Source organism: Dunckerocampus dactyliophorus, chromosome 2, assembly GCF_027744805.1.
Source record: "Dunckerocampus dactyliophorus isolate RoL2022-P2 chromosome 2, RoL_Ddac_1.1, whole genome shotgun sequence".
Classification (NCBI taxonomy): domain Eukaryota; kingdom Metazoa; phylum Chordata; class Actinopteri; order Syngnathiformes; family Syngnathidae; genus Dunckerocampus; species Dunckerocampus dactyliophorus.
This window is the reverse complement of record NC_072820.1, coordinates 4,920,087-4,936,531: the sequence shown is the minus strand read 5'-3', so window position 1 is coordinate 4,936,531 and position 16,445 is coordinate 4,920,087. Positions and strand designations below refer to the sequence as shown.

The 16,445-nt window shown below is 39.1% G+C and overlaps 1 protein-coding gene across 4 annotated transcripts in view; it reads left to right on the top strand.

The window, feature by feature from the left end:
* LOC129177248 (MAGUK p55 subfamily member 7-like) overlaps window positions 1-16,445 on the top strand; it is a 37,168-nt gene that overhangs the window by 3,812 nt on the left and 16,911 nt on the right. For 3 of the 4 annotated variants that reach the window (XM_054768153.1, XM_054768154.1, XM_054768157.1), the window contains exons 3-11: window positions 126-203; window positions 1,290-1,370; window positions 5,917-6,051; window positions 8,941-9,022; window positions 9,127-9,212; window positions 13,255-13,329; window positions 13,673-13,872; window positions 13,966-14,024; window positions 15,737-15,790. In XM_054768153.1, the coding sequence (XP_054624128.1) occupies window positions 126-203; window positions 1,290-1,370; window positions 5,917-6,051; window positions 8,941-9,022; window positions 9,127-9,212; window positions 13,255-13,329; window positions 13,673-13,872; window positions 13,966-14,024; window positions 15,737-15,790 (850 nt within the window). The remainder of the gene's footprint in view (window positions 1-125; window positions 204-1,289; window positions 1,371-5,916; window positions 6,052-8,940; window positions 9,023-9,126; window positions 9,213-13,254; window positions 13,330-13,672; window positions 13,873-13,965; window positions 14,025-15,736; window positions 15,791-16,445) is intronic. The other variant, XM_054768156.1, reaches the window with a different exon arrangement.

The window sequence follows — 16,445 nt, the reverse complement described above, 5'->3', positions numbered from 1 at the left end:
CAGTTAACCACGATAAATGAGGGATTGCTGTTCTCCCCTTTGTGAGCAAAAACAGCAGATGTTGCCAGTCGGTGTCCTTTCAGCGCACAGAGAACTTTCCTGTCATACTTCACCTGACTCCACAGATCTACGAGCGGCTGCGGCGCTTTGTGAAGCGAGGTCCTGTTCCCGTTCAAGAGCACGCAACCAGTCTGGCCTCGCATGTAAGCCCCTCTTCAAACATCTTTTGCAGACAAACACACCGCTGAAGGATGACAGGGTGACTGCAGAGGCGAGGGAGGCGATTTGTCATGGTTTCAAGTGTTTGCTGCTCCGTGCCCATCACTTTACTGTCACACAGACGCAATAAATGGGGCACAGGGCTCGACAGGAAATATATGCACATGCGGTAATTACCTTTCTGACTCTGCCAACTGTGTCTGAAAGCAGATGCAGCGTGATTTTTAATGTGGATGCGGAGAGTTTGGTCGCTGAGGACAGTGCACGAGCTGCTAAACTCATTCGGTGTAATGTTTCACTTTGGAGGAATACAATTAATTTCACATTTAAGACAAAGTGACAGCGCCCACACACACACACACACACACACACACACACACGCACACACATTACAGCTTTTACCCAAAGTGGCACACAACATCTGCGATGTCCATCATGTTTCATAATCTGCACATCCATCCTCTCTTACCATCAAGCCCAAATGAAACACCCGTCTGTTATCTTGTCATACGAACAGCAACTCTTGCCATTTTTCCATACTGACCATCAACTCCCATCCTTCTCTCACTCTCGTCGCTTCTGATTCGGTCCGACAGCCCCTCTCTGCCTGGCTTAAATCATCAGAACCTGCTGGAATGGCCAAACCGCGGGCCTGTTTCCCCTCAGAGACGCTTCTGTTTGCTCACAGTGGAAACTAATGACCTTCATGCTTTGTGTCTCAGGAGTGCGCCTCGACATCTTGAAGCAGTAGAAGTCATTACAGTAATACTCTTGACAAGTGGGCGACTGCGCACGGTCGCTGGCCGCCTGACGGCCACGGCTGCTCTATTTTATCTGTCGCCGCAGCTGTCGTGTAGCCTTGAGGACGCCGGAGCTGGTGCCGTTTCCAACGTGCGTCGCAATGAGTTGAACGGGGCCGTATGAAACGGTAACACTGATGACGTGTCACCGAATCAGGCTGAATTCTCCCCCCCCTCTTGCTTGCATCGCACCTGGAGTTGGTGCACAAGAACAAAGCTTCATATTAAAGCTATCATATAACATTCTGTCTCTGTTTTCGCTGTTTTCAGCTTTTTAAAGACCTGATCCAGCATGAATGGAGAGAGGAAGTCAAAGAACTGTTTGCCCTGTTTTCCAAACCTCACTTTAAGGTACAGTTCCGATTTCTGAAGGTGTCCCGATGTGTTCTTTTAAGGACTTAAAACTTTTTTTCTGGAATTTTGCCCATCATTCTTATGTGAAACAGGAACACACGCATTTCCCTCTAATGCCTTCTAAATATACATAATTAGCTCTAAAGAACAGCTCAAAAGAGGCAGCTAAGAATGCACGTAAGGACGCACCTATTCCACCTATAAAGTCGCCTGAAAAAAACAAGCTACAGCAACGTTGTTATTATTGTTACGCTGAAGAACTATGCTACTGGCGTAGTGACACCTTGCCACACCACACCAGCTAGCCACCGCTGCTGTGGTTTTGTTTTTGAGTTTTGGAAAAGTTCATGCTAGGTGTAGGTCAGGGGTGTACCTAGTACGGCCCGGAGGCCATTTGTGGCCCACGGCTGTTTTTTATTGGCCGATGGCACATGAAAAAAATATAATTTAACAAGAAAACCAGAAAGAATTATAATGAGAAAGAATTTGTAATCTAATAAGAATGGGGGGAAGAAAAAAGTTGCATTCTAACAAAAATAGATCGCAATTTCACAAGAATAAACTCAGAATATTGTGAGGAAAATGAACGTGAATTCAATAGCATACACACGAAATATTTACAAAAAATACGTTATTTTTAAAAGTCATACCATTATGACAAACAAACAAAGCAAAATAAAGTTGTAATATTTGGAAAATTGGGTTATATTATAGGAATAAAGTTACAATATTACAAAAAGAACATTTCTGATAGAAGAAAGTAGAACTATTTGGAAAATGTAAAAAAACAACAACAGCATAAATGTCGAAAAAAAGGGCAAAGACTGACATTTGCACTAATAATGGGCTTTTTCACCCATATCACAACGCTGATATGCAACTTCTCAGCAAAACTATATTTGTTGCTTTACAAAATATCAAAGTGGCCCTGGCATCTTTTCATTTTTCACTATGTGGCCCTCGGTGGAAAAGGTTTGGACACCCCTGGTGTCAGTGTTTCTATGTTGCTTTGTGAAATCAATGCGGCCATGAAGGAAGTTCGGGTAATGCTTAAAATCACCAAAATAGGGCAAAAGACTGTAAGTATTCCATATTATCATGAGTGTACTTGTTACTACATGGTCACAGCATGGATATAACACCATGAAACCTTGTTGGAGGTTTTTTAATAGCAGGCTTTGTAAGCGGAGTAGGTGTGTTCCATTTAGGGCATTCTTAGCGGCCTCTTTTTAGTTGTTTTTATATATATAGAACGCACAGAAAAGAGAAAGACAAAGAGAAGGGATTGTGGATGATGGACAAAATTCCCTTAAAAAGTGTGGTTTTCCTTTTGGTCAAAGCGGTCTCTTTTTTTTATCTGAAAATAGTCATTTTTTTCCACAGAAAACACACCTCATTCACCCTAAGTCGGGAATAATGTATAAATAAAGTCAAAACTCGTTTTTAATGTTCCAATTTTCATCCGATTTTGGGTTTTGACAAAAACATTTGCCACAAAATTGCGCCTATTGCATTTACTGCATCAGCAAAGCACCCTCCTAAATAACCCGCCATGGGGCAAACGGAGATGACGTCCTCTCCCCTCCTCCTCTCTGCTCGCGGCTGCCTCACCTTAAGCTTCTGCCCTGTACTTGATCAGGAAATGTGCAAATTCACCAGTTTTTCTTAAGAAATATTAAAACCGATTGGAATCCTAGAGAAAATACATTTAAAATACAGGCTCAATTGACAAATATTAATTAATATTTATTTCATGTTATCATCACCTGCCTCCCGTGACCGCACATCAGCGGACGTATCAAGTCCTCGCAGTTTTTCACCATTCCTGAAAGGTAACCCCCGCAAAATGCTGGGATCAACATTACAGTATACAACAATTGCACTAATTCCTTTAGTCCAGGGGTGTCCAAAGTGCAACACACGGCTTGTTTTTTTGATTGGCCCGCGGCACATTGTAGAAATAAAATTAAACCAAAAAACCCAGCAAAAATGGGGAAAATAGAGCAACAATGCAAAACGTAAAGAGAAGAAGCTGAAATGTTGATACTAATAACCAATAATAAAATAAAGCTTTGTCTTTAATTATACATAAAGTAGTTTTTTTTTTTTTTAGAGTTTTCGCTAAATCAAAAAATACATAAAAATATCAAAGTGGCCGCCATTTTCATTTTGGACACCGCTGCTTTTGTCTATTGCCTCAAATAATTACGCTACAACATGTGTGTCCAAACTATTCCCACCAAGGGCCGCATACGAAAAAATCCAAAGATGTGGGGGCGCTTTTACATTTTTTTTTTTAAACCAACCCAAACAATATATATACAAAGCGTGACAAAGCGTATTATTATTAGTATTAATATTACTATTATTATTATTATTATTATTATTATTATTACTATTATTATGGACTGTCCATACATTACTTTTTGGCTTTTTTTAAATTTTATTTTTTTTACAAATACTAACGTTCTAGTTGTACATTTGCTTCTCATACTAATATGACTTATTCTCATAATATTTTGACTTTATTATCATAACATTATAGCATTTACCCAACCTAATTTTCCTAAAATTTCTAATTAAATCTTTGGGGGTTTTTTCTTATATTACAACTTTTTTAAAATAACTGCTTCCCCCCCCCCCATTTTTGCTGTTGTTTTTTTTTTATTTTATTGTTTAATCACATTTTTAGAATGTGCCGAGGGCCAATAAGATAGCAGTCGCGGGCCGTAAATGGCCCTCCGGGCCGCACTTTGGACACCCCTGCACTACAACATGTGTCTAACACAAATATGCTAATCTGAAGGCCTAATTTCTATTCAATGAGCTCCTCTGACTTAAAACACACACAGTTCAAGGCTTTTAGCAATTGCTTTCTGGCACTTCCCTCCTATTTGGGTTATGTGAAGTGGCAAATGAGTTGAAATTGATTGCCCCTCTTCCTTCTCCAAATAAAAGGTGCTGCCTCCTTTCATACCTGACTACTAAGTTATGTTTATTAGTGTTCACCGGTGTCGAGGACCAGGCAGACACGTGTCCAGACTTACACAACCGTCCAGCGAGTGAACTGAGAACTAGCAGATTTGTTTGGGCAGTACCTAATGACCTGCTTGTTTCTGGCCTAAGCTTAGGTGCGCGCATATAGGAGAGACGCTGCGGTTTAATATAGTGTGAATAAACGTTTGTTTTCATGAGAACTTGACTGCAGCCAAAGCCACATGGCAGCGTCGAAGCAGAGCAAGTGTTGATGGACACTGGGATAACAAGTACACCAAATGACGGCTGCACAAGGTGACAATAGGCAGACATTTCTTGCAGCTAAATAGGCCTTATGGCAGCTGTAACTCCGCACAGCAATTTCCTCCAACAAAATAATGTTTTCCTAGTAACAAACATAGGATTTTGACAAGGTAAAAGTTCACGCCAGATGAATACCTGTCTGGGCATTGGTAGAAACAAGACTATGGAGTCATAGTTTCTCTCCAAACACAACATAAGACATGCGACGTTTGAGCAGACACTTGTGGTGGAATGAGTTCTTGCAGGTGGCAAAAAGGGCCGTCTGTGCATTCCAAGCATCGCCACATTTGGCATGCTGCTAACTGAAAGTGCTTAATGTGCTATAATGCATCAGGCAGGCCGGGGGGACACTCATTCACCTCCCGATCACCTTTGGTCCGTCAGTGAGGCATGCTGTAGTTGCACCTGCTGCTTCGAAGCTCAGCAGCGCACAGGGGGGCGCCGTAAGGGGGAGAACAGTGGCGCTGATGCTGAGCGGTCCATGACTGACAGGGGTCGTAGAAATGCACATGAAAACGACCAGCACCAGGTTTCTGGGTGCAGCCAGGGTGTTAAAGGGATCCGGTTTAGTGGCTGCAGGATTGGATCTCTGCTTTTTGCAGATGATGTGGTCCTGCTGGCTTCATCGGGCCGTGATCTTCAACTCTCACTGGATCGCTTCGCTGCCGAGTGTGTGAGAATCAGAACCTCCAAGTCCGTGGTTCTTGCCCGGAATGTACAGCAAACATGTACCACCGTTAAAAAGACCACAACGTTTACATATTTACGTCTTTAAGCTTCACTGATCATGTTTTTTTGTCAGGCGTTGAGACTTCGCACTTTGTTCTGCGGTCCTTGAATGCACCATAGCTGCTGTGAGATGCAAAAGTGAAACTTTATACATAACTTCTACACCGTGACTCCGATTGCATCTGTTCATGGATCACCTTCCATTATCATGCATTAGCAGTGTGTTATGTTTAAATATGTTTAATTTGTCTAATAGGTGTGTGAGGCATATTGAAGCGAGAAGGGGAGGGTTCTCTAATAATTACAACAGTCACTCGTATTGCAAATGTTCCAAAATCAGAGAAGGTCAACATCAACCTAGCAGGAGGGGATTGGAGGGTGTGGGGGAGCGAGCCGAGTGTCCATACATTTACAGTAAGGGAGACAATAAAAGTGTAAGAAACTGTGGTCAATATATAAAAAAACCCCATCTAAAATAAAAAGTAATAACTGATAACTTTGTTTTGTTGTACAGAGTCTTTTGCATGTCCATGATGCAGTCGCTCAGAGAGACTATGAGCCTACGCTGCCACCAATACCTGACAGCATAACGGATGACGAAGACGATTCCGTCAAGATTGTCAGCCTCGTCAAAACCAAAGAGCCCCTGGTCAGTAACGATACTTTTTATTTATTTTTTGCCACAAATTAGATGACAATTTTGAGTCCCCGATGCCAGCCATACTGAGCGCCATACTGACTTTTTTGCTGAACTTTCAAGACCCACAGAATATTGAGTTTTAGGACTACATAAACATTGAAACCATCTAAAGAAACTTTAGACGCTCTTCTTTCAACAGAAAAAGAGGTTTGTTTGTAGCCTTTTTGGGTGTTGAGATATTGGTGGTAGAACATCGGGTAGTTTCAGCAAAAACACTTGATTTTGAGCAAAATAATAATAATAATAATAAAGGTACACATTTTATCCTTAGGTCCCAAAATGGTCCGTTTCCTAAAAGTGAAATAAAACCTTATTCACACATAAAACCTGGTTTGTTTTTGACGGTAGAGGCGAGGATTGATTCGGCATTCCTGGGAAAAGCATACGTCACGCTTACAAAATGAACATGTGGGAGTCAAAGGGATCAAATCAGTCCCAAGGGTAAAGAGTGTAGGCATATATGCAAATGTCCTAAACACCCTGCAATGAAAGGTATCATGGAACTGTAGAAATAATAGTAAAAACGCAACAATAGCTACTGTAGGTTTCATCCTTCAAATTTACCGATCTATTGAGGGTCCCTCCCATGAATGGTGCCAAAGTGGCCGGGTGCAGAGCGAGCTGGGTGGCGGTCGAAGCCGGGAACCTTGGCGGTCTGATCCTCGGCTGCAGAAGCTAGCTTTTGCTACGTGGAATGTGGGGAAGGAGCCTGAGCTGGTGCGCGAGGTGGAGAAGTTCCAGCTACATATGGTCGGACTCACCTCGACGCACAGCGAGGGCTCTGGAACCCGTCCTCTGGAGAGGGGCTGGACTTTATTCCACTCGGGCGTTTCGAGCAGTGAGAGGCAACGGGCAGGGGTGGCAATTCTTGTTGCCCCCCGGCTCAGGGCCTGTACGTTGGAGTTTTAAATGAAGTTGGATACTTCACGGATTTCACTTATTGCGGACTATTTTGGGAACCTACCCCCCGCGATAAACGCTATGCTATTAAAATGATGTTTTTCCTCAAAATATATCATTCTTGTAAAATTACAAGGTTTTTTTTTTTTTTTTAGATTACAACATTTTTCTCTTGATATTTTGATTTTATTCTTGTGAAATTACGGCAGATTTTTCCATTTTTGCTGCTTTTTTTTAGTTTTGTTGTTAAATTATATTTTTAGAATGTGCCGCAGGCCGCAAACGGACACCCGCATCTATTGTGTGTCTCCTACTATTTTACCATGGGTTATCGGTGAGTTACAGTATGTGCAACTCTACAGTAATTGTGCTATGTGAGTGTGCACTGAGCTCCAGTATTAGACTGAATCTACAGGTGCAACACATAAACACATAAACGGAGGACCACCTGACCACCAACTATAGACTTGCTATGACCAGTTTGAATGTTGCTGTCTGGGCTTCTTGTCTGGTCTCCACAGTACTTCATTGATGCGCTTCAGTCATTGTTTAGTTAATGGTGAGTTATGTGCAACTCTAATTGTGCTATGTGAGTGTGCACTGAGCTACAGTATTAGACTGAATCTACAGGTGCAAGAATAATATATAACTATTAAACAGAGGACCACCTGACTATAGTTTGAATGTTGCTGTCTAGGCTTCTTGTCTGGTCTAGACAGTACTTCATTGATGCCCTTCAGTCATTGTTTAGTTAATGGTGAGTTATGTGCAACTCTAATTGTGCTATGTGAGTGTGCACTGAGCTACAGTATTAGACTGAATCTACAGGTGCAAGAATAATATATAACTATTAAACAGAGAACCACCTGACTATAGTTTGAATGTTGCTGTCTAGGCTTCTTGTCTGGTCTAGACAGTACTTCATTGATGCCCTTCAGTCATTGTTTAGCATTAAGATCGACTGAGATCATTCCTCTGCTGCGCCTGATATAAATTACCTTTCAAGGCTGGTCTTTAATCATGACTAATTTCCTTGGTCCTACCAGAACATCTTATTCTGCCTCGTTCCAAGTTATTGTCACTTGTCTCTGGAAATTTCTTGGATCAGGTGGTACCGGACTGAAAAGGGATGAAAGTTCACATATTTCCACCAAGGCCACAAAGGCCTCTAAATTTCGTATTTTCCTTGAAGAAAACGGAGCAGAAGTTTGGGGATTTGAGCGTGGATCAAGGTCTATATAAAGAATATATGGTGATCGTCTGCTAGGAGTAACACGTCCCAGATTTTGTTCCGTCAGCAGGTCCAGTAGTTCATTAGTAAATAGCAACAATCCATTTAATCCTCCTGGCGCATCATCAAAGCATTATCTGTCTCATCCTATGATCTTACTTCTAATTTAATATTATCGACAGCGCAACTGGAAAACAACAAACATGGTGGTGCCCATTGTAATCAAAACAAAGTACGCTTAGCATGATTAGCATTCAAGGCAAATATGAGAATAATTGACTTAATGAGTAGCATTTTTGCTTTGAGAGCGTGGAGTGAGCTTGAAACCAATAATGGAGAACAGCCGCTTGTATTGATCCCAAAACTTAATTGGAACGAGACTGCCCTTTGTCTGACATGTGCTCTTTTTTTTTCATCGATCCGACATGTTCCAGTTTTCCATACAACAGGACTACACCCTGATTGTTGTCAACTACACAGGGTGCTCTTTCCTCCGTGATTTGCTCCAAAGCAACAACATCTGTTGAAAATAATGCAAGTTTGGATAACCTTATCCAGTGCTTTGTGTGTTACATGACAGCAGCTGCCTAAACGGTCCCATCTTGATACAAATAACCTTCACTGGAATAAAGTGACTCCTAATAAGAAGCCTGTCTGGATTATAATATAAACAATGTGTTTTCACTATCCGTCTACTCCTCGCTAAGGGAGCAACAATTAAGAGGGACGAATCCACCGGGGCGATTGTCGTGGCGAGAGTCATGCGAGGAGGCGCTGCCGACAAGAGTGGTAAGCTCGAGTCTCGACTGTGTGAACAGTGCGGGCTTTTTGTTGCACAGTCGCTGCTGTTGTGCACCAAACAATGCAACAGTGAATAGTGTTCCACGTCGCAGGCCTGATCCATGAAGGAGATGAGCTAAAAGAGGTGAACGGTGTCTCCCTGGAGCGCAGGAAGCCCAAAGAAGTTCTTCCCCTCCTGGTGAGTCCCACTGATGTTCAGTGTTTTAGGTTTACAGCGGAGTTACGTTGAGGGTTCATCAGCGAATGGCAAAAAGCGCCCGTAAAAAGGGTCTATTTGAGACACACGGCTCGCTCCCCCTCCAAACACTCCTGCTAGCTTGACGTTGACGTTCTCCTCTGATTTTGGATCAGCATTTTCAATAAGAGTGACTGTTCTATTTTTTTTTTCAATCTAAAAAAAGAATCATTTATAAATAAATAAAAGAATAAAGTAAGATACATAAATTATACATCCATAAGCAAGGTGTTAATCTTAGAATTGTAAATCAAAATATTTTACATTTTTATAAATATTTGCACACTTAATATAAAAATATAAATAATAAAAAATAATTTGTAAATAAATAATACAATAAAATAAAACATTTAAATTCTACATTCATACAGAAAATGTTATTTTTAGAATTGTAAATGAAAATGTTTTAAATATTTAAAAATATTTTTATATTTAAATAAAATTAAATATAAAAAATATAATTAAATTACAGTAAAAATATATCAATAAAATAAAAATAGATAATATGCATCCATACAGTGTTATTTTTAGAACCATAAATAAAAATATTTTACAGAGTTGTAAATATTTTTATATTTAATATGAAAATCAAAAATACAAAAAATAATGAAACAAAAAATAGAAATAAAAGTGTAACAAAGTTACGCAAAGTGTAAGTGTTATTGTTAGAATTGTAAATGAAAATATTTTAAATATGTCTAAATATTTTTATATTTAAATAAAAATAAAATACATAATATATCAATAAAATAAAACAAAATGAATAAAACAAAAAGTAGAAAATATACATCCATACAGTGTTATTTTTAGAATTGCACATGAAAAATTGCAAAATAATAATATTTGTATCTTTAACATCAAAGTAAAATAAAAAATAATGAAACAAAAAATAAAAATGATACATCCATGCACAGTGCTATTTTTAGAATTGTAAGTGAAAATATTTAAAATGTTTCTAAATATTTTTATATTGAAATAAAAATTAAATATAAAAAGATTAATAATTACAGTAATATATAAATGAATAAGATACAAATAAAATAAAATAAAAAAGAGAAAATATTATAAACATGTTTAAATATTTGTGTGTTTAACATCGAAATAAAATAAATACAATAAAATAACAAATAATGAAACAAAAAATAGAAATTATACATCCATGCGAAGTACTGTTTTTAGAATTGTAAGTGAAAATATTTAAAATGTTTCTAAATATTTTTATATTGAAATAAAATTAAATATAAAAAGATTAATAATTACAGTAATATATAAATAAATAAGATACAAATAAAATAAACTAAAAAATAGAAAATATTATAAACATGTTGAAATATTTGTGTGTTTAACATCGAAATAAAATAAATACAATAAAATAAAAAATAATGAAACAAAAAATAGAAATTACACATCCATACACAGTGTTATTTTTAGAATTGTAAATGAAAATATTTTAAACATTTGTAAATATTCCTATCTTTCATATAAAAATAAAATATAAGTAAAAGAAATAATAATAAGAACTATAGATAGATCCATATAAAATAAAAAACACATAGACTATATCCATCCAATGTATAGTTGCAATTAACTGCATGTTCCCCACATGCCTGCATGGGTTTTCGCCGGGTACGCCAACCATTTGTAACGGGTGACTTCTTCCGGTGCAATCATCCACGTTTGTCACACAGGCTGGTGTTTATGACAGAACTATATTGTAGTTGTGTCATGAAACCCAATGTCTCATTGAGTTTTTCTATTTCTGGACAACACAAGACAGACCAATCAAGCATTTCCTCTTTTGGCTCCACAAACAAAACTTGTCAGTAAGATTAATTTCATGTTAGTTTTGGTCTTTTCGAGATATTTGTTGCCAATAACAAAAATATGAAACATGAACAATTTGAAGCAATACAGCCAAGAAATGGTTAGCTCAGTGAATTCCGACACTGAAGCCAGCGTGCCAAAAAATTGTCTCTGCTCATAATTTGCATGAAATATGCCTCATGTTAATTACTGAGGTTGGTAAATGCAGACGTGCGGATGGATGACAAATAGAGAAAACTAAAGCTGCCATTCATATCGTATAGCTATTAGAATATTTTACCGCACTCTGCATACCCATGATCCAAAACATCTTTTGGGAGAATGTTGTTCATCTCTCGTGTAGGCTTGTGTCAACGATGCCAAGGTGCATACTGGAGATGCTGGCCAAACACTTTACAAAGACCCTTTACATCGTTTGTTTCCTTTATTTTTTTCTCTCTTCTGTGGGTACTTTTAGACTTGATGGGGTTTTCTTTTGGGGGGGGGGGGGCATTTCTGACAGATCCAGGTGGTATGTTGTTGAGGGGAAAATGTTAACCCTTAGTAGACAAGAAAAAGGCGAGCGAGGCACCGACTCCTTTGGAGTTTTGTTTGTTTGTTTGTTTTAATGTTAATACAAGTTGCTCATAAAGAATATAACGAGAATTTTTTGTTGAACAAATTGTTTTCAAATACTTTCTACTCACATTTATTTTTTTTTTAATTAACTAAAAAAAACATTTGTGGTCTTACCTTCTTTTTGGTAGATGAAGTACATGCGCCCCAGGGAAAGCTCTGATACTTTGTTGTAAAAATCTGGTCACCTTCTGGTGAGCTTGGATATACGGTACAGTGGTGTGAAAAAGTGTCTGCCCCCTTCCTGATTTCTTTTTTTTTTTGCATATTTGTCACACTTAAGTGTTTCAGATCATCAAAAAAAAATTTAATCTTAGTCAATCACAACACAACTGAACACACAATGAACACAAAATGCAAAAAAAGAATAAATAACTGGATTTTCCTCTCTATGGAAGGACGGCAGTGACAAGCACCTTCCAGCTCATGCACGCCCCCGACCCTTCAGGATGAAGACAGTACTGCAAACACCTCCCGTATGACATTTCCGTAGATTTTATGGTCCGATTAGCATTATCTTACATTCAAGACATTACACAGGCTGTAGAGGGTCATGGTGTATAATAAATGTTTCTGTATCATATACAGTATTTGGTGACTTGCTAACAAACAGAAAGTCAGGTAGTAGGCAGGGCTTGCGTACTAAGCCGAAAGGACAAACATATTAGGTTTCTGTCCTGTAATTGATCAGGAAATGTGCAAATTCAGTCATTTTTATTGAAGGAAATGTTAAAAACGATTGGACTCATACAGAAATAACATTTATAATAGAGTTCAATTGACAATAGTAATATTCATTTTATATTAGCTTTTTTTTTTTTTCCGCATCCAGTCAAAGCCCCTCTCACACACACACACACACACACACACACACACACACACACACACACACACACACACACACACAGATAGTCACCAGTGACGTGCAGTCAGGGGAGGCAAGTGAGGCAAAAAACAAATAATAATAATAATAATAATAATAATATTATTATTATTATTATTATTATTATTATTATTATTATTATTATTATTATTATATTATTATTATTATTATTATTATTCTTGCTAATTGTACAATATAATACAGAGAAATGTCTGAAGTGGTAGGGGCGTGCATGAGCTTCCATAGAGAGGAAAAGCCAGCCTTATTTTTTTGTTTTGACAACAGCGGCACCAGCTGGAGAGCAGCAAGTCAAATACATTCAAAATATTTTTATGCTGTGCTAAATTAATGAATAAATTTGACTGCCAAGACGGAGGATTATCTCTCCAAGCTCACCCGTAGGTGATCAGACCTTTACAGCAAAGTTCCAGAACTTTCCCTGGAGAAGGAAAGGCTGCATGTACTTCATAAGGCCTCCTTAGCGAAACCCTCCGCAGACAGACCAAAACACCGTTCCATTTCTTGATGTTAAGCTAACGCCTCCCAGCTGCAGCGTCATATTCTGCAAACAAACACAGAAGGAGTATCAATCACCTCATGTAACAAAGAAAAAGCAAACATTCGTATTTCCCTAACATTGAATGTGTCACTAATGGTGTGCAGGCACGCTCTCGAGGTGACGTCACATTCACAATCGTTCCTGCCTCCTCCAAGCAAGATGTGTCGTCCAATAAAAAGGTACAAAGGATGACATATTCTCTTGTGGTATTTCTTTGACTTGAATTGTGCATTGTGGCTTTATGTGAGCGACCGCCCATCTGGTAACAGTAAAAGCTGATTTTGCCATGTGTTGGGTGTGTTTGGGCTTGGCCACGATGCCTTTAAGAATAAGCTTGATCCAAATCATGGAAATTGTTAGAGAAATGCTTCTATTGCATTGGATTAAGACAAATTAGCATCTGTGGCTGTGCTCATTTCTCAAGAAATGTGCTACTTTTCCACGTCAGTAAACGTCTGTATATGAGTATTGTGATATTTCTCATTGCCGCAACGCATTTTTATATAATTCCCTTCTCCCTAGTTGTTTGTAAGAGCGCTCTTTGACTACAACCCAAGAGAGGATCCGGCGGTGCCGTGCAAGGATGCAGCAATTGCTTTTAAAAGAGGCGACGTGCTGCAGATTGTCACCATGGAGGATGACGCCTGGTGGCAGGCCTGCCTTGTTACTAATAATAACAACTCCCGAGCAGGACTCATCCCCTCACAGCAGCTCCACGAGAGGTGATGCTTTCTTTTGTGTCTTGGACCCATAAAAAAAAACAAAAAAACATGAGGCATTCTTACAAACCACTGATTTGATTTAACGTCCTACAGAAGAGTTGCACTGCAGCGACCCAAAGCCATGTTCCAACCGCAGCAAGTCAAACCAGCAGGTGATGAACTGACACTTTTTTCCACAAAAGCACTGCTGAAAAGAGCCAAACACCTTTTAAAAAGGCCACCAATAAACACACTAAGCCTGGCTTATGAGGGAGAGTTGAGGTCAGAAGGTGACAGTCAAGGTTGCGGGTCATTCCATAGCTGTTGTTACTCAGTGTTGTGCTTTTGTTCCACATGCACTGCAGATGAGGGCATTTACATGCAGAACTGTTCTCTGAAACTTACAAAGGAGTATTGGGGTCACAATGAACAGAAAAAGAAATGGGGAAAAAGGGAGAATAAAGTTGTGTTTTTTTGGAGATTTCTAGGGCCCAGCCTGTGCAAGGATCCTATTGTAATCATTGTGTTTATTATTATTATTATTATTATTATTATTATTATTATTATTATTATTATTATTATTATTATTATTATTATTGGGGTTCAAATCTCCGTTTGGGCATCTCTGTGTGGAGTTTGCATGTTCGTGGTGTTTGTCCAGTTACTCCGGTTTCCTCCCACGTTCCAAAAACATGCACGTTAGGTAAACTGGCGACTCTGAATTGTCCATAGGTATGAATGTGAGCGTGAATGGTTGTTTGTCTATATGTGCCCTGCGATTGGCTGGCGACCAGTCCAGGGTGTACCCCGCCTCTCGCCCAAAAAGTCAGCTGGGATAGGCTCCAGCATACCCCCGCCACCCTAGTGAGGATAAGCGGCATAGAAGATGGATGGATGGATGGATGGATGGAAACTTAAGGCCCACCCTGTGTTAAAAATAACGTCTTATTTCTTCAACACCGCTGCTAAAATGATGTTATTTCTCCTCATGATATGAGGAATATTATGTTATTTTCATAAAATTACAACTTTTTTCTCTTAATATTATGACTTTTGTTTTTAGAAAATTACTGCAGATTTTTCCATTTTCGCTGTTAAATTGTACTTTTAGAACGTATCGTGGGCCAATAACTCAACAAACGCGGGCCGCAAATGGGCCCCGAGCCGAACTTTCGACACACCTGTTTTACAGTAACGGGTAATCCAATGAAGTACTATTTGGAACGTTACGACGGCGTTACCGACAGTGAAACGTGCTGCGGTATTACGCACTGATCTGTGTCAACAATCTGCATGTGGCTTCAGTCGCCATTGTTGACTGCAACTACACAGGAAACTCAACCGCTAGTCAACAAGCGCTGAGCTTGCTGACTCTCAGGAAAACACTGCCCACTCGTGTTTTGGTTGCGAGTCAGCAGCACTCAGCCCGACTCTCTCAACGGCACACGCCTCTGCAAAGCTAAATCTGACTTTGTTTACATATTCGAAGGTTTTTCAAAAAAGTAACGCGATAATTACGTTCCCTGGTAACGACATTATCACTACATTTATATTTTCTTGAAAAGAATATGACTTGAAAGTTATTATTGTTTTCTTTTTAGTGTGGCCTTAGTACTATAACATATATTCAGAGGTTTTTTTGGTGATTTGAAGGTCTGCACTTGCCAAAGTAGTTCTATATTTTCCAAAATGTCGAACATTCCATTGACTGCTTCAACCACTTTGTAAGCCGGTTATTAATCTTTTTCGATTCTGGATATCGCTCCCAAATCCAACTATCATTTGAATTTCCAAAGCAAAATAGTGATACATTTGATTTAGACCATGTGCTAATACTTTAAGCATGAAATTTCAGATGTTTGTGTTCATGGTTTTCCCTCTCTAGTTTTTCCAGTCGAGGAGGATGTCGACTACGGCGCTATAACTGGAATCCACATTGGTGAGATGTTTGACTTGTTCCACATAAATCCCACTGATACTGGAAAGAGTACTGGTGTTAAAAAAAACAATACACTCGAGGCAATTGGACAGGACAACTCAACAGCAGCGGCCACCAAGAAAAATATACAGGACCGCTGTATCTGATGAAGCATTTTGGAGGTTGAACGATTTAAAGGAAAGGACGTGAACAGCAAATGTGGTCTGAGCCTTCCAGCTTTCCAATCTGTGCTGATCGTGGATTTGAAACGATGCGCCTGTTGTCGTGTGTGCACGTGAGCAGAAAAATGTGTTTTTCTCATGACTGACACTACAATTGTAACTGGAACAGGGCTTTTTCAAAGCATTCTCTTGTCTGATAGGCTCATACACTCCTGATCCTGTTGGGCTTCAAAAAGCAAAAAGAAGAGACAAAAACAATTTTGAGTGAACAATTCATTGCAAACAAGCATTAAAGCTAAATGGGCTGTTCATCAGCTGAACAAAAGTTTAAGACCATAGCTAAACAAAAAACAGAAACCCCCCCTAAAGTAGTAATGAGTAGCTGCACTATTCTTGTTAATCAGCTCAAAAATGGGTTTGGGCCTGCTTGATGCCAGTGTTTCCAGGAGGCTCATGGGAATGTTGCTCCAGGTGGTGAAGATGGCTTCAAGAAG